At 49.3% G+C, this 24991-nt stretch overlaps 1 protein-coding gene across 2 annotated transcripts in view; it reads left to right on the forward strand.

The window, feature by feature from the left end:
* Positions 1-1827: 1827 nt before the first annotated feature.
* GPR143 (G protein-coupled receptor 143) overlaps positions 1828-24991 on the forward strand; it is a 35183-nt gene continuing 12019 nt past the window's right edge. The window contains exons 1-8 of one of the 2 annotated variants that reach the window (XM_027607934.2): positions 1830-2223; positions 6467-6576; positions 7678-7772; positions 14914-15006; positions 17926-18035; positions 20096-20204; positions 21281-21398; positions 22744-22984. In XM_027607934.2, coding sequence (XP_027463735.2) covers positions 1956-2223; positions 6467-6576; positions 7678-7772; positions 14914-15006; positions 17926-18035; positions 20096-20204; positions 21281-21398; positions 22744-22984 — 1144 coding nt within the window. In that variant the 5' untranslated portion in view covers positions 1830-1955. Of the gene's footprint in view, positions 2224-6466; positions 6577-7677; positions 7773-14913; positions 15007-17925; positions 18036-20095; positions 20205-21280; positions 21399-22743; positions 22985-24991 lie in introns of both variants that reach the window. The other variant, XM_027607935.2, reaches the window with a different exon arrangement.

Raw genomic sequence — 24991 nt, forward strand, 5'->3', positions numbered from 1 at the left:
TGCCCCGTTGTCATTTTTATCTTTTAAAGCACATTCCGCACGCTGTCCTCCAGAAGCCGTGTCTGCTTTCCAAGAGCAAAGGAAGGAGGAGATCCATGGTCCAAAACAGATAGCAGGATTCATGCTTTCTAAGGGACTGACAAATGGATGTGTGGGGATTACTCCTATGATGTTCTCTGCTCTTTTTACAAGCAAGCGTGTAATACGCGAGAGCGGTTAAGGTTTCAACAATGTCGGTCTGTTCCAGAATTCTATCAAAGCAGCTGCCCCTGCTAATAGACGTGCCGAGTCGCATCCCTTGGAAGTGCTGGTGTCCGCAGCCCTTTGTTAAAGGCTCTGCTTCCCATCTGGCAGGGCAGCCTCTTGTCTGCCTACCATGAATTCCAACAGGGAATGCCAGACCTGTGGGCTTCCAGGAAGAAGGCCTAGGAGCTGAGCCCAAACTCTGCCTCACTTAAAATCGCAAAGCTGGCAGTGGAAATGTAGATGAGCAGCTGGGTGGGAGGGCATGTGTTTGCACTTAAGTGTTTCATAAGTGGGGGGAGGGAGGAGCAGTGAGGATGCCTTGCCTTTGGTTGATTGGAAAAAACCTGGAGAGGGGCCCGTTTATTGGGGGCAGAGATCAAAGGGTGGCTGCTTGCGCTTTTGCCAGTGGGCCTGTTAATTTATAGATGATAAATCTGATAGGGTTTGGGGGGTTTGTTTTAAATAAAGCTTTGGTTAGTAAAGCTATAACCTAGAGGGGGGCTCTTTTATTTTCAACCTTGAAGCGTTTCTTTGTTTTTAAACTTCACCAGTATGTTTACTGTTGTCATTAGTGATTGTGATTTTTTTAATTTAATTTTAATTTTTTTTTAAGATTTTATTTATTTATTTGACAGAGAGACAGGGAGAGCAGCAGCACAAGCAGGGGGAGTGGGAGAGGGAGAAGCAGGCTTCCCGCTGAGTGGGGAGCCCGATGTGGGACTCGATCCCAAGACCCTGGATCATGACCTGAGCCGAAGGCAGACACTTAACGACTGAGCCACCCAGGCGCCCTAATTTTATTTTATTTTTTTTAAGTAATGTCTACACCCAGTGTGGGGCTGGAACTCAAAATCCGTGATCCACAGTCCCATGCCCCACCCACTGAGCCAGCCAGGCGCTGGGTGATGATATAATTTTTGAAACTTTGATGCATATAGAAGAAAGCTTGATTTTCAGTGCATAATGAAACACACAAAAGCAGTTAAGAAATCAGAATACACTTGAATAACTTTTTTAAAAAACCGTAATTACTCTTGAAAGCTAATTCAGAATGCCAAACCTATATTGAAGCTGAGTAAAAACGGAACACTGAACAGCAAGGTGCAAAATAGGTCCTTGTGCACGTGCCTCGTTAGGCGAAGTGCCTCTGTCTTTGTCTAAGATTTGATTTTCATCGAAAACCCTACCTCTGCGGGATTGTTTCCGTGGGGGGCGCGGGGGCACGAAAGAGCGCTGTTTTAACACCTGTCGCCTCAGAGTTGAGGAACGTGTTTTGGTGCCTGTAGCGCATCAGAATTAGGGATGTCGGGTCCCAAATAGGGAAGAGCCGGTCCCAAATAGGGAAGAGCCGGTAAATGAGGCATGTTTTTCTGGTCAGATCAGTTAAGGCAGATGGCAGTTGTGGAGAAGGCTCGGCGAGAGTGGAGAAAGCTGACCTGCGGGGCCTCGGGCGCTTCTCCTTCCCGCACCCCTCCAGCTCTTCCTCCTCCTCCTCCGGACCCAGCCTCGCCCTCGTGAGACCTCGTGGCGTTTGCAGAGGGCGCACAGCCCCCACCGAGGCCGGCGCCTTCTCCGCACGCGCGGGCATGGCGGGGGGAGCGGCCCCGGGGCACATGATCCCCCCGCTCCCGGCCGGCCCAGCACCTGACTCAGGCGGGGGCCGGTGGGGGTCCGGGCAGACCCGAGCCGCGCGTCCCTGAGCACGGCCCATGGCCTCCCCACGGCTCGGGACCTTCTGCTGCCCCACGCGGGACGCCGCCACACAGCTGGTGCTGAGCTTCCAGCCGCGGGCGTTCCACGCACTGTGCCTGGGCAGCGGCGCCTGCAGTCTGGCGCTCGGCCTCCTGCAGTTGCTGCCCCGGCGCCGGCCCGCGGGCCCCGACGCCCCCGCCACGGCCCCGCCGGCCTCGGCACGCGCCCCGGCCTCCGTCCGCATCCTGCGCGCCGCCGCCGCCTGCGACCTGCTCGGCTGCCTGGGTAAGGCGCGCGGCCCGCGGGTTGGGACCTGCTCGGTGTCCCGGTGAGCGCGCGCGGCCCGCGGGTTGGGATCTGCTCGGTGCCCCGGTGAGCGCGCGCGGCCCGCGGGTTGGGACCCGCTCGGTGCCCGGGTGAGCGCGCGCGGCCCGCGGGTTACGACCTGCTCGGTGCCCGGGTGAGCGCGCGCGGCCCGCGGGTTGGGACCTGCTCGGTGCCCGGGTGAGCGCGCGCGGCCCGCGGGTTACGACCTGCTCGGTGCCCCGGTGAGCGCGCGCGGCCTGCGGCGCCGGTTGCGACCTGCTCGGCGCCCGGGTGAGCGCGCGCGGCCCGCGGATTGCGACCTGCTCGGCGCCCGGGTGAGGGAGCATGGCGCGCGGGGTTGGGCGGGGTGTCTGCAGACCCGTAGCGGACAGGACGAACCCCGAGGCGGCTCCCTAGGGATCGGACGGGACGGCCAGGGGACGCAGCAAGACAGGATATAGGCAGTAAAAATTGCGCCCGGGGAACATTCGTTGAAGGGAAAAACCAGTTTCTAATGTTTGTTACTGCAAACTTCCTAACGAAATTTTAGACGGGGCACTTAAGCAAAAGCCAGATACTCTTAAGGGATCCATAATTACTCTGCCGGTGAGAGACTAAGAGTATTTTGTGTATACACGCACACAAAATCATTTCCAAAATGGTTTAGCAGAATCAGGAAGAAAACTTGGTGGTGTATATATCTGTAATATATGTAAATACATATATTTTGTCAGGCTTGGGTTTTATGCCACAGGTGGCCAAACTGCAGCCCCCACACCAAATCCTGCCTGCCGCCCCTTTCTGTGACCCAAAAGTTTGTGTTTTTTTTTTAATCAAAAGAAAAATATTTCCTGGCATATAAATATACCGTGAAATTTAAATGTCCACGTCCTTCAGTACAGTTTTATGGGAACACAGCCTGTGCATTATCTCCTGCTGTGATAAGGGCAGAGGTGGATGTTGGCAGAGAAATTATGGCCCATAAAGCCTAAAATATTTTCTCTCTAGCCCTTTACGGAAACTTTGCCACCCCTGCTCTAAACATGCATGGCACTTTTTACAGACCTCTAAGCTAGATAGTGCTGACCATTTGTTTAAGGTTTTATTTTGAAGAATTTCTAACATATACAAATCACACAGACTGTATAATGAACCCCTGGACCCATGACCTTGCTTTGTCTACTCCATCCTCGTGTCACACTCTCCACTGGATTAATTTGAAGCAAATCCCAGAATGTATATACTTTCATCCATACAGATCTCAGTATATAGCTCTGGAAGATAAGAATTAGGTGCGTTATCTTAATTATTTATTATTAAGTGCACTACTAATGTGATATATACATAAATATATGTATATATCACATTAGTAGTATTATCACCTTAAAGTAATGAAAATCAGTTCTTTAATGTCACTGCTGTATGTTCAGTTGTCTCATAAATGCTGTTTTACAGTTGGTTGCTTTGAATCAGGATCCAGGTACAGCCCACAATTTGCAGTTGGCTGACAGGTGCTAACCATTTCGGAATTGTACTTTTCAGTAATTTTGCTTTTGAAGCAAGGGCTGTTGACGGTCCTGGAACTGGGCCCTGAGGGGATGGCAACAGTCCATACCCCACCTTGAGCCAGTAGTGGTACAGGTCACCATGGCTCAGGGCCCTGTTCTCCCTGTCTGTGCACTTGTGATTGGAGACCCTCAAGGACCTTTTTTACTTCCAGCAAATGGCTACGGAACCTCTGGTCACTTTCTCAGACCCAAGGAGTCAGACAGGCAGTACTTCCTTTCTATTACGGATAAAATCATCTTGGTGCTGGTTAATTAAATCAGAAATTGGTTTTCTTCCTGAGTCTGCTAAAATATTTTGGGAAAGCTTTTTTTTTTTTTTTTTTTGGTTTATTTAAGTAATCTCTATATCCCACATAGGGCTTCAACCCACAACCCCAAGATAAGAGTTGCATACTCTTCCCACTGAGCCACCCAGGCACCCCTGGAAAAACATCTTAATAGCAGTTTAGTTTTTGTAACTTGGATATCTGGAAATAAAGATACACCCAAATATCTTTTGAGGATCAGTGGAATAATATTTGTATATACTCTCGGTTTTGGAAGGGAGATGCATGATGTTAACAAATGAGCAGAGGCAGAATTAAGGGGAAGGCTTGGTGACTGACACCTCACTGAAAAAGAAATAAGATGCCTACCTCAAAGGGCAGAGGGTTTTTTTTTTCAGTTTTATGGAGTTATAATTGACATCCCACACAGTAAAAATTACAGCGTAATGACTTAACATACACATCTTGTGAAATGTTTACCACAATAAGTTGACATTCATCAGCTCATATCAATACAAAAATAGGGCGTTTAATGAGCTCAGAGGAGTGCTAGATGCTGAAAAGAATAACGCATTCTACAGAAGAAAAGCATTTTTGTGAGCAGTGCTTGATGATGAGAAGAATATCTTTTTTAGTGTCTATACTTCCGCTTTAATGGTATGTTGCATAATATAAATTTGGTATTGTATTACATAATGTATACTTGGTAATATATCGCACACTATATAGAGTGTATTTTTTTTAAAGATTTTATTTGAGAGAAAGCACAAGCAAGGGGGCGGGGCAGAGGGAGTGGGAGGGGCAGAGCAAGAGGGAGAAGCAGAATCCCTGCTGAGCAGGGAACCCCATGGGGGGCTCTATCCTAGGACCCTGGGTTCATGACCTGAGCCAAAGGCAGACGCTCAACCAACTGAGTTACCCAGGCGCCCCGGTATTTGGCAATGCATTATACAGTATATATTTGGTAGTAGAGTATGCAGTGTGAGTTTGGTGGTGGTATTACAGTGTCTAGTAGTGTATCATGCATTGTGTATTTAATAGCGTATTACATACTGTATTCGCGTACGTGAGTACATAGTATATAACTTTGTACTGTTTACAGTTACCATTTAGTATCGTTTTACATAGCATATGCTTAGACAAAGCATATCACATTACCTAACAAGCAGCTTTCATATGTACCTTAAAGGATGTATATTGTTTTGAGGAGAATTAGATATTTGGGTCTAGGAGCCAAGAAAACTTACAAGTAATAAATGTCAAGAGCAAATTGCCGAGAGCTAATTCATGAAAATCTTAAGTGTATTTTTTTCAGAGAATGAAAGAGTTATCTTTTTACATTTCAGAATCATGCTTTTTCAATCATTTTTCTTCTGTGAGGAATAGTTAATATGGACATTAAAAAAATAGCCAAGAAATACCGATTTTTATTTTTTATTTTTTTTTAGATTTTATTTATTTATTTGAGAGAGAGAATGAGAGATAGACAGCGCAAGAGGGAAGAGGGTCAGGGGGAGAAGCAGACTCCCTGCTGAGCAGGGAGCCTGATGTGGGACTCGATCCCGGGACTCCAGGATCATGACCTGAGCCGAAGGCAGTCGCTTAACCAACTGAGCCACCCAGGCGCCCAAGAAATACCGATTTTTAATCACATAATTGCTTCTTCATATCGAGTAAACAAAGAACGCATTAGGGATAGGATGTGGCTAATGATGGTTTAAGTTGAAATCAAAGTGCCTGGGCTTGCTTTGTGACCAAAATAATTCCTCCCTGGATCTCCTTTGTTTCTCTCTCTGCACACACCCGTGTGTGTGTTTCTTTCCTCCCTCATTTCTTTCTCTGTTCCTTCCCAGGTATTTATCCTTCTTTCCATCTACTTACCATTCATAGAGAGCACCAAGTCAGCTTTAGGTGTGAGTTAGGACCATTACACAGCACTGTAGTTCACCCTCAGCCACGGTTTGGCTTTCCGCAGGTTCCGTCCCCCCAGCGCTCTGTGGTCCGGAAACAGGTGCTCCTCCTTCCCAGGTGCCGGCCGAAGGTCCTGGCAGCCTCACGTTCCATCACGATGCCCGCGTCATCTCATCACGCAGGCACCTTATCCTCTTAACACCATCACGAGAAGGGTGAGGAGAGTACAGTCGCACGTTTGGAGAGAGACCACATTCACACGGCTTCCATGACCGTCTCTTGTTACAATTGTTCTATTTTATTATTGGTTGTTATTCTATTACTGTGCCTAATTTGTAAACGGAGCTTTGTCGCAGGAACACACGTAAGGGAAAAAAAACATACATCAGATTCAGTACAGTCTGCAGTTCCAACATCCACTGGGGGTCTTGGAATGCATCCCCCACGGGATGACTGTATCCTCTAATTCTCTCTTAGGTATTGTATTCCGGTCTGCAGTGTGGCTAGGATTCCCAAATTTCGTTGACAACCCCGCTGCCGTGAATGGGACAGACATTTGGCCTGCTGTGTACTGTGTGGGGAGTGCAGTAAGTACACCTGGCTTTTTTTCACCTTCTTCTAACCCCTGTGCTCCCGTTAGGCTGCAGTCCTCAAAGCGTGGTCTCAACCCACTGGGGTTTGTTAGAAATGCAAATTCTCAGAGCCTGCTGATCAAGAACCTTGGGGTGGGGTCCATCTGCGAAGTAACAAACACTCCAGGGGCTCCTGACTCCCACTGAGGTTTGAGAACCGCTGCTGTAGTGTGGTTCTTCCTGCCTCCACTTCTGAGCACACATAGACCATCCTTACTTGAGATTGAGCTGCAGTTAAAACCAGCTGGCCAAGGGCACCTGGGTGACTCAGTCGGTTAAGCGACTGCCTTCGGCTCAGGTCACGATCCTGGAGTCCCGGGATCGAGTCCCACATCGGGCTCCCTGCTCGGCGGGGAGTCTGCTTCTCCCTCTGACCCTCTTCCCTCTCGTGCTCTCTGTCTCTCAGTCTCTCTTTCTCAAATAAATAAATAAAATCTTAAAAAAAAAAAAAAAAACAGCTGGCCAAAAAGAAAGAAGAAAGTGATTGGATGTATTCTGCTTGATGAAGTCTGCATTGAAATAGACGTATCTATATTTCTCTGTGCACCACGCTGTAGCACGTGTTCTCCACTTCTCTCCCTTCTGCACACACTGCTTCCCAGCCCACCCCGGGAGGCACACCGGTCTCATGCTGCCCATAACATACCGAGCCCTTTCCTGCCTCGCTTCTGGGAAGCACTTTCTTGCCCCGTACTCCCTCATTCTCAGCAAAGAGCTGCTCTTTCGCAGGCGCTGTGAGCCCTCACACCAGTGTAGGCCTCACATCTGAGGCCTTCATCTTCCATGCCTGCGAGAGTACCGGAAGGCAGGGCTGGCCAGTGCAGTAACACCCCCCCCCCCCCCCCCCCGCCGAGCAGACGGAGCACCAAGGGACACCCCCCCGCCCTGGGTCGTATCCCACCCTCGCTTTCCCATACTGTCTGCGCGTCTCCGAACGGCTTTCATGTCCTGCTTCCTGACGTCACAGGAAAGAGGCATCTGCCAGCTCATTTCACGGATGGGGCAGTCTGCTGCCTGTTTCCAGGAGCTTTGATGCCAGGCTCTTCCTGATTACAGATGTGGATCCAGCTGTTGTATAGTGCCTGCTTCTGGTGGCTGTTTTGCTACGCGGTTGACGCCTATCTGGTGATCCGAAGATCGGCAGGGCACAGGTATATTTGGAGGGAACAAGAAGAGCTTTCTGCTCAGGTTCTGTCATATGAGGAGGGGTCAGGGGTACTACTGAGGGTTCCAAAATGTTTTTCAGTGTGGCAGACACAGAATATCAGCCAGCCCCTCCTGAGAAACCTCTCTGGCAGCTCATTTTTATAAAAGGCTGAAGGCAGATTCAAAGTGAGGATGTTTAGACCATGACAAGTCATCCATAAATTACATATTTGCATTTTGGACACATACTAAAAAAGAATTGGCGTGAACATAGACAATTTCTGACGATCTAAAGGTTTGAGGAAAGAAGTCTGAAGTGTGTATTGACATGTTACACCAAATACGGAACCTGAGCACTGGAGCTGCAGGGGGGCTGCCTTGGGAGAAATGACCCACGGGTGTGGCCCATGCATTTGTCACCAGCTGTGTAACTGTAGCAAGCTGCTTCACCTCTCTAGACTTGGCTATAAAATAGTACACCCTCCTCAGGTCCAGGAGAGTCCATGCGATGCTGTGTGTAAATGGTTCAGAATCGTGCCGGACACATCGCAGGCTCTCAGGAGCTGTGCTCTGGGATTGCACCTGGAATGTGCATGTGTGTTGGGGGAACGGAAATGCAGAGAACCTAAGTGACCAAGGGAAGCCGCATGGCAGGGTGGGGTGAGTGCCCCGGTACCCTGACTCCTGGTCCAGGAAGCATGTGTCCCCCACTTTCCAATGGAGCCCTTGTTTGTTTGCCTTTTTTTCTTTTTTAAGTATTATAAACTTCACCCATTTAAGTGTATAAGATCCATTAGTTTTTAGTATACTTACAAAATCGTGCAACCATCACACCAACTAGTTTGACATTAGTCATCACCCGCCCAAATCTCTTTACCAGTGATTAATTCCTCCCCCCAGCCCTCGCCCCCAGCCCCCAGCCCCCAGCCCCCAGCCCCCGGCAACTACCAATCTATTTTCTGTCTCTAGGTTTGCCTACTCTGGGCATTGGCTGTAAGTGGAATCATTCAGCACGTGACCTTTTGTGTCTGGCTTCTCAAACGTACAGTGACATGTTCAAGGTTTCCCCATGTTACAGCAACACCCGTACTTCCTTCCTCTGCGCTTCTGAACAGTATTCCGTTGTAAGGATGTCTTACATTTTATTTAATTTTGAGAGAGCACGTGAGCAGGCGAGTGGGGCAGTGGAGAGGGAGAGAAAGGAAGAGGGAGAGAGGGAGCATCTCAGGCACACTCCACACTCAGCACAGAACCCGACGACGGCGCTTGATCTCAGGATGCTGAGATCATGACTTGAGCTGAAAGCAAGAGTCAGATGTTAACCAACTGTGCCACCCAGGCGCCCCTGATGCACTACATTTTATATATGTGTGTGTGTATTTATTTAAAAGTTTTATTCGACACAGAGAGAGATCATTTGAAAGAGAGCAGCAGAGGGAGAAGGAGAAGCAGCCTCCCCGCTGAGCAGGGAGCCCCACCCAGGGCTGGATCCCAGGACCCTGGGATCATGACCTGAGCTGAAGGCAGACACTTAATGACTGAGCCACCCAGGTGCCCCATAAATATATTTTTTAAAGATTTTATTTTTTAATTTTTTAAAGTTTTATTTATTTGACAGAGAGAGAGACACAGCGAGAGAGGGAACACAAGCAGGGGGCGTGGGAGAGGGAGAAGCAGGCTTCCCGCTGAGCAAGGAGCCTGATGCGGGGCTCGATCCCAGGACCCTGGGATCATGACCTGAGCTGAAGGCAGACGCTTAATGACTGAGCCACCCAGGTGCCTGTAAAGATTTTAAAGATTTACTTATTTGAGACAGTGCACATGCAAGTAGGGGGAATAGCAGAGGGAGAGACTCTCAGGCAGATTCCCCACGGAGCTCAGAACTGGCCTTGGGGCTCCGTGTGGGGTGTGATCACAGGACCCATGAGCTCATGACCTGAGCTGAAACCAAGAGTCAGACGCTTAACCAGCTGAGCCACCCAGGTGCCCCTAAGGTGCCTTTTTCCAAAAGGTATTTGAGAAAACTCACCAAAAAATATTTGAAGAAGAATAATCTATGTGATTGGTTGCTAATAGCAAAGAAACTTACGAATCGAGTTACTTCCAGATTAACCAGGATGAGGAAGTGGAGGAAGATGAGGCTTAAAACTCATTAATCTGGAATATTTTATATGAGTTGAAAAAAACATGGGACCCAAGCCAGAAAAAAAAAGAGTTTGAACACTTTAATTTAGGTCTGTGATCCATTTTAAGGATTTTCTTTTTTAACTAATCTCCATGCCCAGTGTGGGGCTTGAACTCACAACCCTGAGATCAAGAATCACATGCTCTACTGACTAAGCCAGTCGGGCACCCTGGTCTGTGATCCATTATATTTATTTATTTATTTGTTTGTTTTTTTAAAAGATTTTATTTATTTGACAAAGAGACACAGTGAGAGAGGGAACACAAGTCGGGGGGGGGGGGGAGGGAGAGGCAGGCTTCCCACTGAGCAGGGAACCTGATGTGGGGCTCGATCCCAGGACCCTGGGACCATGACCTGAGCTGAAGGCAGACGCTTAACGACTGAGCCACCGAGGCGCCCCTGTGATCCATTATATTTTAAGATTTTATTCATTTTATTGGGGTTAGGAGCAGAGAGAGAGAGAATCTCAAACAGACTGTACTGAGCAGGGAGCCTGACGTGGGGCTCGATCCCACGACCCTGAGATCATGACCTGAGCCCAGACCAAGAGTTGGATGCTTAACTGAGCCACCCAGGTGCCCCAGTGATCCATTTTAAATTAATTTTTGTGTGTAGGTGAGGAAAAGGTGGGTGTTTATTCTTTTGTATGTGGATGTCCAGTCATCCCAGCACCATTTGTTGAATAAATTCACTTTTTAAATTGTTTTTTTAAAGATTTTATTTTTTTTCTCAAACGATTTTATATATTTGATAGAACAAGCAGGAGGACTGACAGAGGGAGAGGGAGAAGCAGGCTCCCTGCTCGATGTGGGGCTCAATCCCAGCACCGTGGGATCCTGACCTGAGCTGAAGTCAGACGCTTAACCGACTGAGCCACCCAGGTGCCCCCAAAGATTTTATTTTTAAGTAATCTCTACACCCAGTGTGGGGCTTGAACTCACAACCCCGAGATCAAGAGTTGCATGCTCCACCCAGTGAACCAGCCAGGCGCTCCTGAATAAATTCACTTTTAAAGCCAACATCAGTAAACAAAGATCACATTCAGGCTGTAGAATATGCTGGGCAACCTTAGTAGATCCTTGCCCTAAAATCGTTGGTGGGGATGCCTGGGTGGCTCAGTTGGTTAAGCATCTGCCTTCGGCTCAGGTCATGATCCCGAGGTCCTGGGATCGAGCCCCACATTGGGCTCCCTAGTCAGCAGGGAGTGTGCTGCTCCCCCTGCTTGTGCTCTCTCGCTCTGTCAAGTAAATAAATAAAATCTTTAAAAAAAATAAAATAAAATCGTTGGTATTCCTCGTATTCCTATGCCCTCATCGTTAACTTTGGTCTTTCTGCCCTGAAGTTTAGTGTTTATTTTTGTGCTTGTTCCTTCCACCTTTTTACTTTCACTCCTAAACTTTTACACATCTGTACAGAACCTATGTATTCTTGGTTTTGAAAATTCTCTAGGGAAGGCAGTGAAGGTCAAAGGCAGCCAACCAGGTATATCCGTAAGGATTAGCTTTGACTATGTAAAATACATAAAATAATAGTGACTTAAACAAGATGATTTTTCTTCCGTGCTAAAAGAGGCCAGAGGTGGGCAATCCAGGGCCCTTATGATGGATATCGGGGACCCAAGCTCCTCCTATATTCATGCTCCATCGTCCTATCGTGTGACTTCCAACTTCAAGGTGTCATGGCCCAGTATAGCTGCTGGAGCTCTAGCCATCACATCTGCATTCCAGGCAGCAGGAAGGAGGGAGGGGGCAATGGATAAGGGTCTGTTTTCCCCTGAGCCACCTCCTTTTAAGCAGCCTCCCTGGGGATTTTACACAACAATTCCACTTTTGTATTATTGGCCAGAATTTAGTTTCATGGCCACACTTAGCTGCAAAGAGGAGGTTGGAAGTATAGTCTCAGCCAGGCGGACTGCTATCTGGCATGACATCCAGGTTATGTTACTAAGGAAAAAGGGAAAATGGCGTTGGGCAGGCAACTGGCTGCAAGGAGAGGTCCGTGACCCGGAAGCCCAGTGCGAGGGTGTGTTCCTGTCTGATAGCTTTCTCACTCGGTTTTGGAGGGACTGGAGTTCTGACGCACTAGAGGTCTCGCAGACAGCCAGCTGTGGAGATGTGAGGAGCCTTGCAGCACCAGAAGGAAGCTGGAAGCAGAGTTTGCCGCCTGCTGCCACAGGGGTGTGCACTGCCTCACCGCCACGCATGGATGGCTGTGGTCAGCGGGGGCGGCCTGACAGCTTTCTGGATGTAGAAGACAGGCAGAGCCCTAGGAAGCCGGGGCAGGCAATCAGGACGCCCTCCTCATGCCCAGAAGAGTGTTTGGAACTCATTTTGGAGCACAGAAGAAGGGTAGGCAGGATGCAGAGGCCGTGCAGAGATGAGAGGATGCTGGCACAGCATAGCTTCCAAGGACCTGCCAGTCATGCAGGAGGCAAAGGTCCAAAGATGTGAACTATCCAGATGCCCTCCTAAGGACAAGAGCAAGGGCAGGGGTCCAGTGCTAGGAAGACCTTTGAGAGTGAAGTCGGCTCTCCCATCAAAAAGGAGTAGGGGTGGGGCTCCTGGGTGGCTCAGTCAGTTAAGCCTCCGACTCTTGGTTTCAGCTCAGGTCCTGCTGTCAGGGTCATGGGATCGAGCCCTGCAGTGGGCTCAGTGAGGAGTGTGATTTGGTTTCTCTCTCCCTTTCCCTCTACTCCTCCCCCCACACTGCTCGCTTGTATGTGTGCGCTCGCTCTCTCTCTCTCTCTCTCTCTCTCTCTCTCTCTCTCTCTCTCAAATAAATCTTAAAAAGGAGTAGGGAGCACAGCAGAGAAATAAGACAGGTGGTTTGGAGCCACAGAGACCCAGCCCCTACCTCATCCCTGGCAGAAGCCATGCTTCCTGGTGTGAGGGCGGCTAGGGGCCAGCACAGCGTGGTTGGAGCCAGAGCTGAAGATGTGGGTCCAGAAGCACCTGTAGCTTCTCTGCTAAGAGCCAGCTTGCTCCCAAAGCTGAGGACGCAGGTGATTCTGCAGGTGACAGTTGAGAGACTGGAGCTGCCCCGGGATGGGTCCTGAGGAATTCCAAGCAGGGGGCAAGGCATTGCAGGAATGGCTGGATTAAATACCACGTTCCCTTCTAGATCCTTCCGGTCCTCAGCTATTTTCTTTGGCACCGGAGAATCTTTTGGAAAACCCTAATCCTAAGAAATGTCATTAAGACAGATTTAGAGTTAAAATTCAAACTGCTATGTCGGTTCCCGATGCGGGATGTGCAGGCTTTAAACAACAGCAGGAGGTGCTTGAGACTGTGGGACAGCCCCTAAATTGAAGTCTGCCCGCTCTGTGAACATGAGTGTGAGAGAAAGGGGGTCTGGGGAGGGCCCTTGCGTGCCTGGACCTGGAAACTGCCCAGCGGTGAGACACAGGGACGAGGACCTGCAGTCCCCTGCTGCTGCTCGTGCACGCGTGGGGGCTCAGGCTCACCGCCCGTGTGGGCTTGGGGCCCTGTCAGCTCCTACAGTGGCTGCCGCCTGACCAGCCTGGCCACTCTGACTCCCACCGTGCTTGGTCGTCTGGAGCCAGAGCACCGTGGACGGGACTGTGGCCACGCCCACCCCTGGCCTTGCCTGGCCTCGCCCCCTGGCCTGCTGTCTCCCACCCCTCAGCACTCCTAGCTCCCTCCGGCCCAAGGGGAGGGTCTGCACTCTACAGTCACCCAAGCCCTTGCAGAAGGCTGCTCCTGTTTTCCTTTGTTCCATGCAGAGCCTCTGACTTCTGGGCAAGACCCACCCCACCAGCTCCCAAACCCAGAGAGAGAGGGCAGGGCCGCTCCAGAACCGGGAGGAAACACAGGCTGGAGTCGTTTCCTCGTGGCCTTCCAGAGAGCTGGCTGTGAAATGTTTCTTCTTCCTGAAGCTCATTCCCGTGTGCTGGCTCTCTCCTCCTGGCGCCTTCTAGAAGGGCATCCCTTCACTCGGATCCCTGACCATTCCCTTGTCTACACGGCTGATCTTCAGAGCTAAAAGTCCCGACGGGTGGGGGGTTGCACTATTTGCCAGGAGTCTGGTAGAGTCTTGGGTTGTGGCTAGCGCATCCGATGGAGCGCTGGGCCCCCTGTCCCGTGGCCCAGAGGAGGCAGATTAAAGGCTGCATTGGCGCAGTCAGATAGCTGTGCATCCCCCCTCCAGACCCCAGCTGCAGGGCTGGCTGCCTCCAGTCTATAGGGAAAAGGGCGGGGTGTGTGGGCTTAGGGAGGTGAAGGGTAGAGAGGGTCCAGGAATGTGAAGCATGCAGCGAGTGGCGGGCGTGGGGGAGGAAGGCGAGCAAGGGAAGCGCCCCACTATCCTAGAACACATCAGATGCGTGCATATTTCATCAGAGACCTTGGGTTGGACTGAGCACGGAGACCCTTGACCTTTCGGTGCCTCTGGGAAGGTTTGGGGATAGGAGCTCCTCACTTAGCGGGTAAGCCAGGCGCTGAGGACTGAGGAGGTACCCGCTCCTTGTTCCTCTCACCCTGGCGAGCTTCACGTGCTGTGGAAGGAGCCAGACACAGAGGGCCACATGCTGCATGACTCCGTTTGCCAAAATTGTGCAGAATAGGAAAAGCCATAGAGACACAGAGGAAGCTGGTGGTTGCTGGGGGCTAGGAGCAAGAGGAACGGGGGGTGCATTTGGGTTTTCCTTCTGGGGTGATGACGATGTCCAAACTGGATAGAGGAGGTGACTGCACAGCATTGTGAGTTTAGTGAATGCTCCTGAGTTGCTCACTTGAAAATGGTTACTTTTATGTTACATGAATTTCATCTCAATTAAAACATAAAAACTCAGAGGCGTCATAAGGCAAATCTTGGCCAAGGGTTTGCTCACTGTACGTTTTCCTGACTGTTTTGGGCCCCGGGAGTGGGTCTGGGACCTTCTGTGGCTGGGCATCCCCATCCCTCCTCTCAGGCAAGGCCCCCCTGTGCTGCTTCTCTCCTAGCACCATCCTGCTCTACCGCCTCATGGCCTGGGGCCTGGCCGCCCTGCTCTGCGTGGAGGGCGTGGTCCTGCTCTACTACCCTTCCGTGTCCAGGTAAGCCGGGACTCCCAGCTCCCTGGCCCGTTGTGTGCTCTCGAAGAGAATGCCTGGGCACTGAGCCAGAGCGGGCCCCTTGCAGGTCAGGCCAGTGTTCACAGAGCCACCCAGCTGACCCCCAGGGGGGCTCACTACGATTCCTTGTACTCTGGAGCTCGTGTCCCTCCCTCTGCCTTTCACATTTGTGCAGGTGGGTGCTTGTGTACACAGAGCTTTCGGTGTGTCTCCCATGTAAGGACGTGCACGCAGATCTCTGGAGAGAGATCTGAAATGGTCTCAGGTTCTTCTTCAACCTTAAAATCTCATCATTGCAGGGGCGCTTGGGTGGCTTTAGTTGGTTAAGCATCTGCCTTCGGCTCAGGTCCTGGGATCGAGTCCCCCATTGGGCTCCGTGCTCAGCGGGGAGTCTGCTTCTCCCTCTCTCTCTGCTGCTCCCCCTGCTGTTACATGTTCTCTCTCTCTCTCTCTCTCTGTCAAATAGATAAATAAAATCCTGAAAAAAACAAAAAAATCTCATCAGTGCAATCATTTGTAAGGCCTCGTGGTCCCTCCAAGTTATGTATATTCTAGCTTAAAATGGAAAGCTGAAAAACAGGTTGGACATTGTCTCTTTGTGATTTTAGGGCAGTGTAGACAAGGATCAAGACCGCACAGCCCTGAGGACAAATCCGGCCCTCTGCTTGGTTTTGTAAATAAAGTTTTATTGGAACACAGTCAGGCCCATTTGTTTATGCATGATTTATGGCTGCTTTCATACTGCAGTGTCAGTTTCGACAGGCTGTGTGGTCCACGGAGCATAAAATGCTTACTGTAAATGTTCCCTGACGGAAAAAGTTTGCTGACTCATGGTTAGACCATTTCTCCCCCGCTCCTTTTTTGACTTCTTGCAGCTACTCAGTTAGACATCTCCAAATTGGTGTTTCCTAGTTGATGGTGAATACTCCCGAAGTTCTGGGTAGGTCCATCCATACAGCTGCTCTCCTGAGGAACTTGAAAAGGACAGATACAGTGACAGTGGCTGTGACAATGGAATGCACTTAATTGGAAAGGGAGTTGTCATCACTCAGCTTACCTGCGGGCTCCTGGAGCCTCCTGGGAAGGTTGCATGTGAGCAGGAGGGAGCCATTGCTGCAGGGCTCACAAGGAGCTCTGAGGCGCCTCCATGGTCCTTCGGAGGCCGCTCCTGGGCCTGAGTCAGGCTCCCATCCTCACCCGCTCATTCATTGCTCACTTTTTGTCTTTCTGTCAGAATCATGGTTCTTCCTCCACTTATTTCTCCCCTCCAGCCTTTCCAGACCACATTTGAGCCTTCACAGCTGCAAATGAAACCACCTTTTAAAGGAAGGTAGCATTGTAAGGTGATACTGTGTTCCTCCTGATGGCGAGAAAATGGGGCACTGCGTTTTTCCTTCCTGACTTTTTTTTTTTTTTTTTGCATTTTCTGTCATTTTCCCCTTCTGATTTGACCACTCCGTGCATATTAAAACAAGAGTGCTTGCATTTTTTTCATTCCACCTTCTGTGGCCACAGGGGCTGTTCCTTTATCTGCTTTCCTACCTCCTACTTGGCTTGAGCAGTCCTCTCTCCCCTTTGCCTTCGATTCTCTCTTCCTCTTTGCCCTTCTTTCTGTTATATTATGCATTTCGTAGCTGATAGCTCTTACCTTGGTAAACCCACACCTGTGTGGCACTCCACTGCATCACATGGTGACTCACGATTTCCATGATCCTTCAATAGAAATTCCCGTCCTTGGGGACACCTGGGTGGCTCAGGTTGGTCAAGCCCTCCCCCCTGTTTGTGATCTCTCTCTCTCTCTCTCGTACTCTAATAAATAATAATAAAAAAAGATTTTATTTATTTATTCATGGGGGGTGTGGGGTAGAGGCAGAAGCAGGCTCCTCACCATGCAGGGAGCCCAACACAGGCCTCGATCCCAGGACCCTGAGATCATGACCTGAGCTGAAGGCAGACGCTTAATTGAGCCATCCAGGAACCCCTATTCAATGACTCTTGCAACATCATTATTATAAAATATAAAAGAGAATACTCAACAGCATGAAAAACTTTAAATCTGTTATCAAAAACATACTCTTCCCCCCCCGACAATTCATATAAACCCACATTTTCTTTTGTTGTTGTTGTTGTTAAAGATTCTATTTACTTATTTGACAGAGAGACACAGCGAGAGAGGGAACACAAGCAGGGGCAGAGGGAGAGGGAGAAGCAGGCTCCCCGCGGAGCAGGGAGCCCAACACGGGGCCCGATCCCAGGACCCTGGGATCATGACCTGAGCCGAAGGCAGATGCTTCACCGACTGAGCCACCCGGGCGCTCAAAATAAATAAAATCTTAAAAAAAAAAAAAAAAAAAATTCCAGTCCTTTTCCCTGAAAAGCACCCATGAAATGATTGTTATGCATAACCATAGGAACACATTTCTTTTGGAACAAGAAGTTTGGGTATGTTGGGGTGCTAAAGGGGAGGGACTAAATCTTCACAGGGCTGGCTAGGCATAGTGCCGAGTAAGTGCTTAACACCTCACTACTTCACTGAGCGCCTCTGTCTCTACTTGAATTGTGTCTTTTTCTCCTTGAAGAGACCCTCTGTGGGGCTCCCCCATTCCAGTGTGTCTGTTTCTATCTTTTTCCAGCAGGGCCCTTTTAAAAGGTCCCCCAGTGGAATGCCTTAGAGGTCCTTCCATTTACAAGACAAATAGAAACATGATTGATCTCCCTTATTCTTCAGTGATTTATTGCTTATTCACAGACATGAGCTGTGAGTCAGATTTCCTTTGGGCAGACTCAGAAGTGGATTTATGCATTTCCCTTTTGACTCCCCTCTTATCTCGGCTTCCAGATAAGTATGTATATTTTAGGCAAAGCCTTGTTTTGGAGAATGACTTGGTTTTCCTCCCCCAGGTGTGAGCGGGATCTGGAGCATGCCATTCCCCACTATGTCACCACATACTTGCCGCTGCTGCTGGTCTTTGTGGCCAACCCCATCCTGTTCCAAAAGACAGTGACTGCAGGTGAATAACAGGGAAGCTGTCTGGGTGCAGGACCATGGGGTATGGCTCCATGCCTTGGGCTCAGATGATGGCATGTGTCGTCCTTCTGGAATCATCCAGGACAGTTGACTTCATTTGTCATCCTCCAGAGACATAAGCACAGTACACTTGGAGAAAGTGAGCAGGTTTAATAAATGAAGTGAGCAAGCCTATTTAGTGATGGGCTACATGAGGTCTTTGCCAGCATTTAATAGCTCCAGGCCAGGACCGGTGGAGTTTATGTTTCCATCTGGGCTCATCGTGGGTCTGCCCTTGATGTGGCTTGCAGGCCCCAGGAGTGCCCTTGGAAAATTGTGGAGTGGGGGGGGGCGGGGCAGGGAGAGAAGGGATGGAGTCTGGCCTGAAGAGTGGTGAGCCTGGCTACTCCCATGATGTGCTTGGCCTCTGTCTTTTCTCAGTTGGGCAGGAAACAGGAAGTAGAGCACAGGAAATGAGTCAAATGCAATGGTAAGGACTAAGAAGGATGTTGTGAGCCAGCAGAAAGCACTGGAAAGACCTCTGCTGAGGCTGGGGACTTGGCATTCCAGTCCCCACCGCATCCTCAAGGAAGTGTGATAGGGAGCACCCTCCAACCTTCAGCCCCGTGGATCTCTCAAGTGCGGAATAGGAATGAAGAAGTGCGGGGTGCCTGGGTGGCTCAGTCTGTTAAGCATCCTGGGATCGAGCATTGTGTCATCTTGGGGTCCTGGGATCCAGCCCTGTGTCATCAGGTTCCCTCCTCGGTGGGGAGTCTGCTTCTCCCTCTGCCCCTCCCCCCAGTGCGTGCACGTTTTCTTGTGTGCGCTCTCTCAGATAAATAAAATCTTGTAAAAAAGAAGCGCGTCTTAACAGACGGTTGATTGAGGATCAGCTGTTGATCATAGAACTTTAAAACATTAAAAGGACTCTTGTCACTAGGAATGGGAAATCATTGTGGCTCTTTGGATTCCCTTTTCATCTGCATTTAAAAACAGTATATTAAATACAGTAACTTTTTAAGTAGAATTGCGTAAAAGTGCTGAGTCAGTTACATCAAACAAATGAAAATCACATATATGGAAAGGACTGGAAAGAAATGCGTTAAGATGTTCACAGTGCTGGTCTCAGGGTGGACAATGGCTCATTTTCCTCTAACCTTTTTTATATTTTCCAACTTGTCTATAAGGAGAAATTTTTAATCTTTCAGTGTTCCAAAACAGCAAGTGTGCATTTTTTTTTTTTTAAAGATTTTATTTATTTATTTGAGAGGGAGAGAGAGCACAAGCAGGGGGAGCAGCAGCAGGAGAGGGAGGAGCAGGCTTCCCACTGAGCAGGGGGCCCGATGCGGGACTCGATCCCAGGACCCTGAGATCATGACCTGAGCTGAAGGCAGATGCTTCACCGACTGAGCCACCCAGGCACCCCAAGTGCGCATCATTTTTAAGATAGAAAATATAAACCTTTAAAAATATCGTTCTTGAAAAAAAATACAGTTCTTGAACTCATCCAAATAAAATCTGGAGCTTAATTAATAGTAAAGCACTATTGCTAATCTTTTCCTGGTGACAGACGTGAGCCTGGGTGTGCAAGATGTTGACATTGAAAGAATCTGGGTATAGGTCCGCAGAAAACTCTCTGTGCTATCTCTGAAACTCTTACGTAAGTCTACAGTGATTTGAAAGTGTAAGTTGTAGGGGCGCCTGGGTGGCTCAGGTCATGATCTCAGGGTCCGGGGATCAAGCCCCACGTCGGGCTCCCTGCTCAGCGGAGAGTCTGCTTGTGCTCACTCACGCTCTCTCTCTCAAATAAATAAAATTGAGAAGGAAAGAGAAAGTAAAGGTTTGAAAGACTCTGCATCCCCTTGAGCGTGTGAGAACCACAGCTTGGAAGCCGGGACGGAGGAATGGCAGTATCGGGCCCCACCTCGTGCTCTGCTGCCTTTGCTTAGGGGCTGACATCCTCGTTGACGCCCTTCCCTGTCACTCAGGAAGGGCAAATAGTGAACATTATATGCAGTTCCCCTGTGTTTTTGTTTGTTTGTTTGTTTGTTTTTTGTTTTGCAGTGGCCTCTTTACTAAAAGGAAGACAAGGCATTTACACAGAGAACGAGAGACGGATGGGAGCCATGATCAAGATCCGATTTTTCAAAATAATGCTGGTTTTCATTATTTGGTAACCTTTCGTCTATATTTTTTTTTAATTGCCCCTGGGAAGGGATATGCAATCAGCACATTTTTCTAAGCATGACCCAAAAGTTGCAAAGGGAAGAGTCTTTGGAAAGGAAATCTTTGACACTGTGCTGGGGCACTCGGAGGAAATGCACATGAGACAGGAAGGCAACTCCAGAACGTATGAGCTCCTGGAAAGATGCTCACATCTGCACAGAATATATGTAAAGCCCTTGGAACAAAAAATCCCGAGTTTAGTTTTGTTACATCCTAAAAGTGCATCCAGTGTTCACTCGCACTGCTAGGGCTAACTCCGAAATAAAGCGCTTGACCACGCTTTTAAAATTTACCGGTTTCTCTCAGTCTGGACCCCAGAATTCCTGTGTCTGACAAGAAACAAGGGCAAGGGTACATTTTTTGGAGTGATGACTCCGGTGCAGTCAAGAAGTGTAGAGAGCAATTTTTCGCTCCTCAGTTTGCCCCACCACCGGCATTCGGCCCCAAGTTTCAGGTGGATGCTTCAAAAATGGATCCGTAACCAATGCGAAACAGATGGAAATCAGAAAACCTTTTGCTAGGGTGAATCAATAGTTTGCAAAACAGGGTGTGTCTTTGTGCTGTTAATAATTTATCCGATAGGAGGAGGTTTGTTTGGACATTCTCCTAGGAGAGATGGAGACTGTCTCCGTCTAAAAATACACTCAGCTCATCATTTTAAATTTCATTGGCCTACCAACAATAACATTAAAAGTTTAAACAAAAGATAACAAGATTTTTGGGAGGTCTTCCTCAAAAAGTTACATTACTCTTCAAATGAAACACGGATTTTGGGTTATTTCATAGCCTGCTAGATCCCTTAACACTGATGTGGTGTTGAGTGTTACCCTTGGAAGGACTTGTTGATCTCTGCTTTAGACTTGAGAAAAGGAGTTACATCTCTTAAATTCTGGATGCACTAGTTCCTCCTTGCTGCTCATGTGGATCCCCCTCCAGGACTTGGCGGGTGTTAGAAGACATATTCCCTGACCCCCAGCATTTGAAAGTGAATTGTATAACCCTGGGTTATTTTCTTTCTGACAGTTGGCTGCCGAACATCATCAATGAAAGCCTTTTATTCTATCTTGAAATGCAAGCAGATGTCAACGGGAGCTCTTTGAAACCTGTCAGAAATGCGGCTAAGACCACGTGGTTTATTATGGTAGGTCAGTCTTGGTTTTAAATTGTTTTTTCTTGAAAAATAAAAGTCAGAAGGACAAGAACCGCTCAGAAGTATGATGGATGAGTTTAACAGGTTCCTCGGGACCTCCATCTGGCATTGATCCGCTAGCTCACTAGTCCTGTTCATTGTTGGGATCAGTAATTAAATGGGCACAACTCTGGTAAATCAGTTTGGCACAGTTTTATCAGACCTTTCGGGCAGACTCAAAAATATCAGGGAATTTAGCTTGAAGAAAAATTTCAGCCTGTGACAAAGCCATAGGGATGAAGGTACTCCTTGTAACCTGATCCATCATTAGAAAGCATTATAGGCGGGCGCCTGGGTGGCTCATTCGGTGAAGCGTCTGCCTTCGGCTCGGGTCACGAGCCCGGGGTCCTGGGATCGAGCCCCGCATCGGGCTCCCTGCTCAGCAGGGAGCCTGCTTCTCCCTCTCCCTCACCCCACCTGCTTGTGCTCTCTCTGTCAGATAAATAAATAAAATCTTAAAAAGAAACCAACATTATAGGCAACCCCAATTAAACAAATACAAGGGAATGGCTAAGTAAATTACATTTTTTCATCTCGACGGAATGGTATGCAGGTGTTAAATGTGACAATGATGAGATCTCTAGTATTCAGTGAAAAGTGCAAGATATAAAAATCAGGCTAGTTACAGCTACAGAATGACGCGTGTGTGGAAAAACGTTGGATAGAAATACACAACATGGGAGTAAGGTGGAAACAGCATGAGTACATTCTCCCAAGGTTTCCACTGTATTGCATTCATAATGAAGAAACAAAACTGTTCGTGGAGAGGTACAGGTTGTCCTGTACAGAGCTGATATTTATGTTGCTCCAGAATCGGGGAGAATCTGACTCGTATAATAAGACCAGTGTTCCCTGCCTCCACCCCTTTGCTTTGGAGTTTCACTTGGTTCCTTTGGTTCACTTCATGGGTACTTACCACACCAAGTGGAGGAATGTTCTCTAGACTCATTTTTGGCCTCGGGTACTTTCATTAAATCAAATTCTGACTCTCGAGCACAAGATGGAAAGCACCTCTCTGTCCGAGAGCCAGGCCACGCTGGCAGAGGCAGCAGTAGGATTGGTTCCGTTGCCCTGTGTTGTGCCCCTTCCCCTCCCCCCACCACTCCCTCCCCCGCCCCCTCCGTTTTTAGCCACCCTGGAAGGTGCGGCGCCTCAAGCCCGTCTTTGTCTTGCCCCACACCAGCCAAGCGGCTCACTTCCACACGAGGTGGCCCAGCGGGCGTGCGAGTGGACGTGATGCTCTAATTCCCAGTCCGCGGCACGGGACTGACCTGTGTCGTTTTCTCCTGCCTCCCAGGGGATACTGAATCCAGCCCAAGGATTTCTCTTGTCCTTGGCCTTCTACGGCTGGACGGGATGCAGCCTGCAGTTTCAGTCCCCCAGGAAGGAGATTCAGTGGGAGTCCGTGGCGAGTTCTGCGGAGCGGACCTGCCTGGCCCCGGAGGGCTCCCGCGCGCCCCGTGAGCATCCGACCTACAGGAAGGCGGCGCATGACAGCAGGCACACCTCCGACGAGGCGCTGAGCATGCTGTCTGAAGGTAAGCCCTGTCTGCCGAGGCAGGTACGTCGCGGAGCCCCAGGGCCAGCCTGGAAGTCCGGTATCAAAGAAGGAGGTGACGTGGTGTGGGAGAGGCGTCCGTCACTGCTGTTAGTGGAGGGTGAAAGCAGCCGACACTGGTGCTAACCTGGCATGTTACCCCCCGCCTCTCTCTCTCATATTTTAATGGCATCTGCCGCTCAGTTCCTCAGCATGGTAGCCTTGCGTACTTGTAAGTGGTCCCTGCCGTGGCTGGATGGCTTCATGAACAGGACATCGATTGTCACTCCACACCCCTCCCAGCCCCTTGCTGCAAGGCCATGGATGGTGTGACTGTCCTCTGTGGTTCTGGGTGCAGTTTGGTTTGCCCGGCTCACGTGGGGCCGTTGCAGGTGAAAAGCCAGTGCCCCAGGGCGGGCTCTTCGGATCTGTCCTTCTCACTTAACGACTCTAGTGCTGTGCCCTTCTAACTGCTCTGCAGACATCAAACCGGGTTCTCTGGAACCCGAGTGTGGTCCTTCAGACATCTAGGAAATGATTCAATTCCAAGATGTACACGAAGATCTGTGGGAAGAGTTGTGCGTACTGAAATGTGGTGGTGACCAAATCCTAACCCACCCAGGCCCGGCAACCTGTTAACTCGTCCAACCACGTTAGCTCACGTGTGCGTGGAGCTCAGTGACATTCCCCTGCCCTCTTGGTTTAAGCGAGGGCTACCCAGAGCTGGGAAGATGAGCTCCTTAAAACTGTACATTTTCAGCTCCTTAGCCCCGTGAAACTGAATTTCCTGGATAAGATGCGATGAAATCAAAACACAGGAAGCTTGCAGGTCCCTTGCAGACCTCAGTGTTTGGTTTTCAGAGTTTTGTGTTGACAAAAGCAGCCTTATCGTTCTAATTGATGACAGTCCAAATTGTAACTTACAAAACGACTTTTTGCTAATGTACCAGTCTTCTCCCTGTTGAGGTTCCTTGTAAAGCTTTGTTTTAGCCCAAATGTATCTTTTGATGAGGAGGAGTTTGAAAATCACCACTCTGAGTTCTGCAGAGCTTTAACTGACCTAATCTTTTTTTTTTTTTTAAAGATTTTATTTACTTATTTGACAGAGAGAGACACAGCGAGAGAGGGAGCACAAGCAGGGGTAGTGGGAGAGGGAGAAGCAGGCCCCCCGCTGAGCAGGGAGCCCGACGTGGGGCTCGATCCCAGGACCCTGGGATCATGACCTGAGCCGAAGGCAGACGCTCAACGACTGAGCCACCCAGGCGCCCCTGACCTAATAATTTGTAATCTACAAGCAGATTGATCCTTAGAAGAAGGTCTTTGGTAGCTACAATGTTACGGTAGCCACTGGTTGTTTAAAAAAAGAGCCAGAGAGTATGTTGAAGAAGGTCGACTGAGTGTGTTCTGGGACATAGAGGCTTCTTGACCTTTCCTCAGCTGACGCTGGGGCTGGCAGAGATGCACCAGCCTCCTCCGTCAACCTGTCACCCCATCTACTGTGTCTGTCTTCCGAGCGGGTCTCTCATTCTCAGCACTGTTGGCATCTAGGGCTGGGGGATTCTTTGTCCTGAGGACCGGCCTGGGCACTGTAGGATGTGGGGCAGCCTCCCTGGCCTCTGCCCACTCACTGCTAGTAGCGCCCATCCCGATGGGGACAATCAGCACTGTTTCCAGACATCAACAAATATCCCCTGAATGCACACTGACCCCCAGTTCAGAACGAGTATCTCAGAATAACTAGGCTGTCCTAAAGCTTGGATCCAAAAATTTGCTTTCCGCAACATGTTGTCTGAGCTAAGTGAGCGCGCGCGCGCACACGCACACACTCACACTCACATGTGAAGTCAAAGACAAACACCACACAATCCAGACAACTTTGTACGGAAATAGTGTTGAAATTTGAGAGAAGGAAGATAACACCAAGGCTATTTGGAAATGACTTTAGAGTTTGTTTCTTTCCATTCCTTCAATTCAGCTGCATTGGAGGAGGGTTTGTTTTCAGATGACC

Source organism: Zalophus californianus, chromosome X (genome assembly GCF_009762305.2).
Source record: "Zalophus californianus isolate mZalCal1 chromosome X, mZalCal1.pri.v2, whole genome shotgun sequence".
NCBI lineage: Eukaryota > Metazoa > Chordata > Mammalia > Carnivora > Otariidae > Zalophus > Zalophus californianus.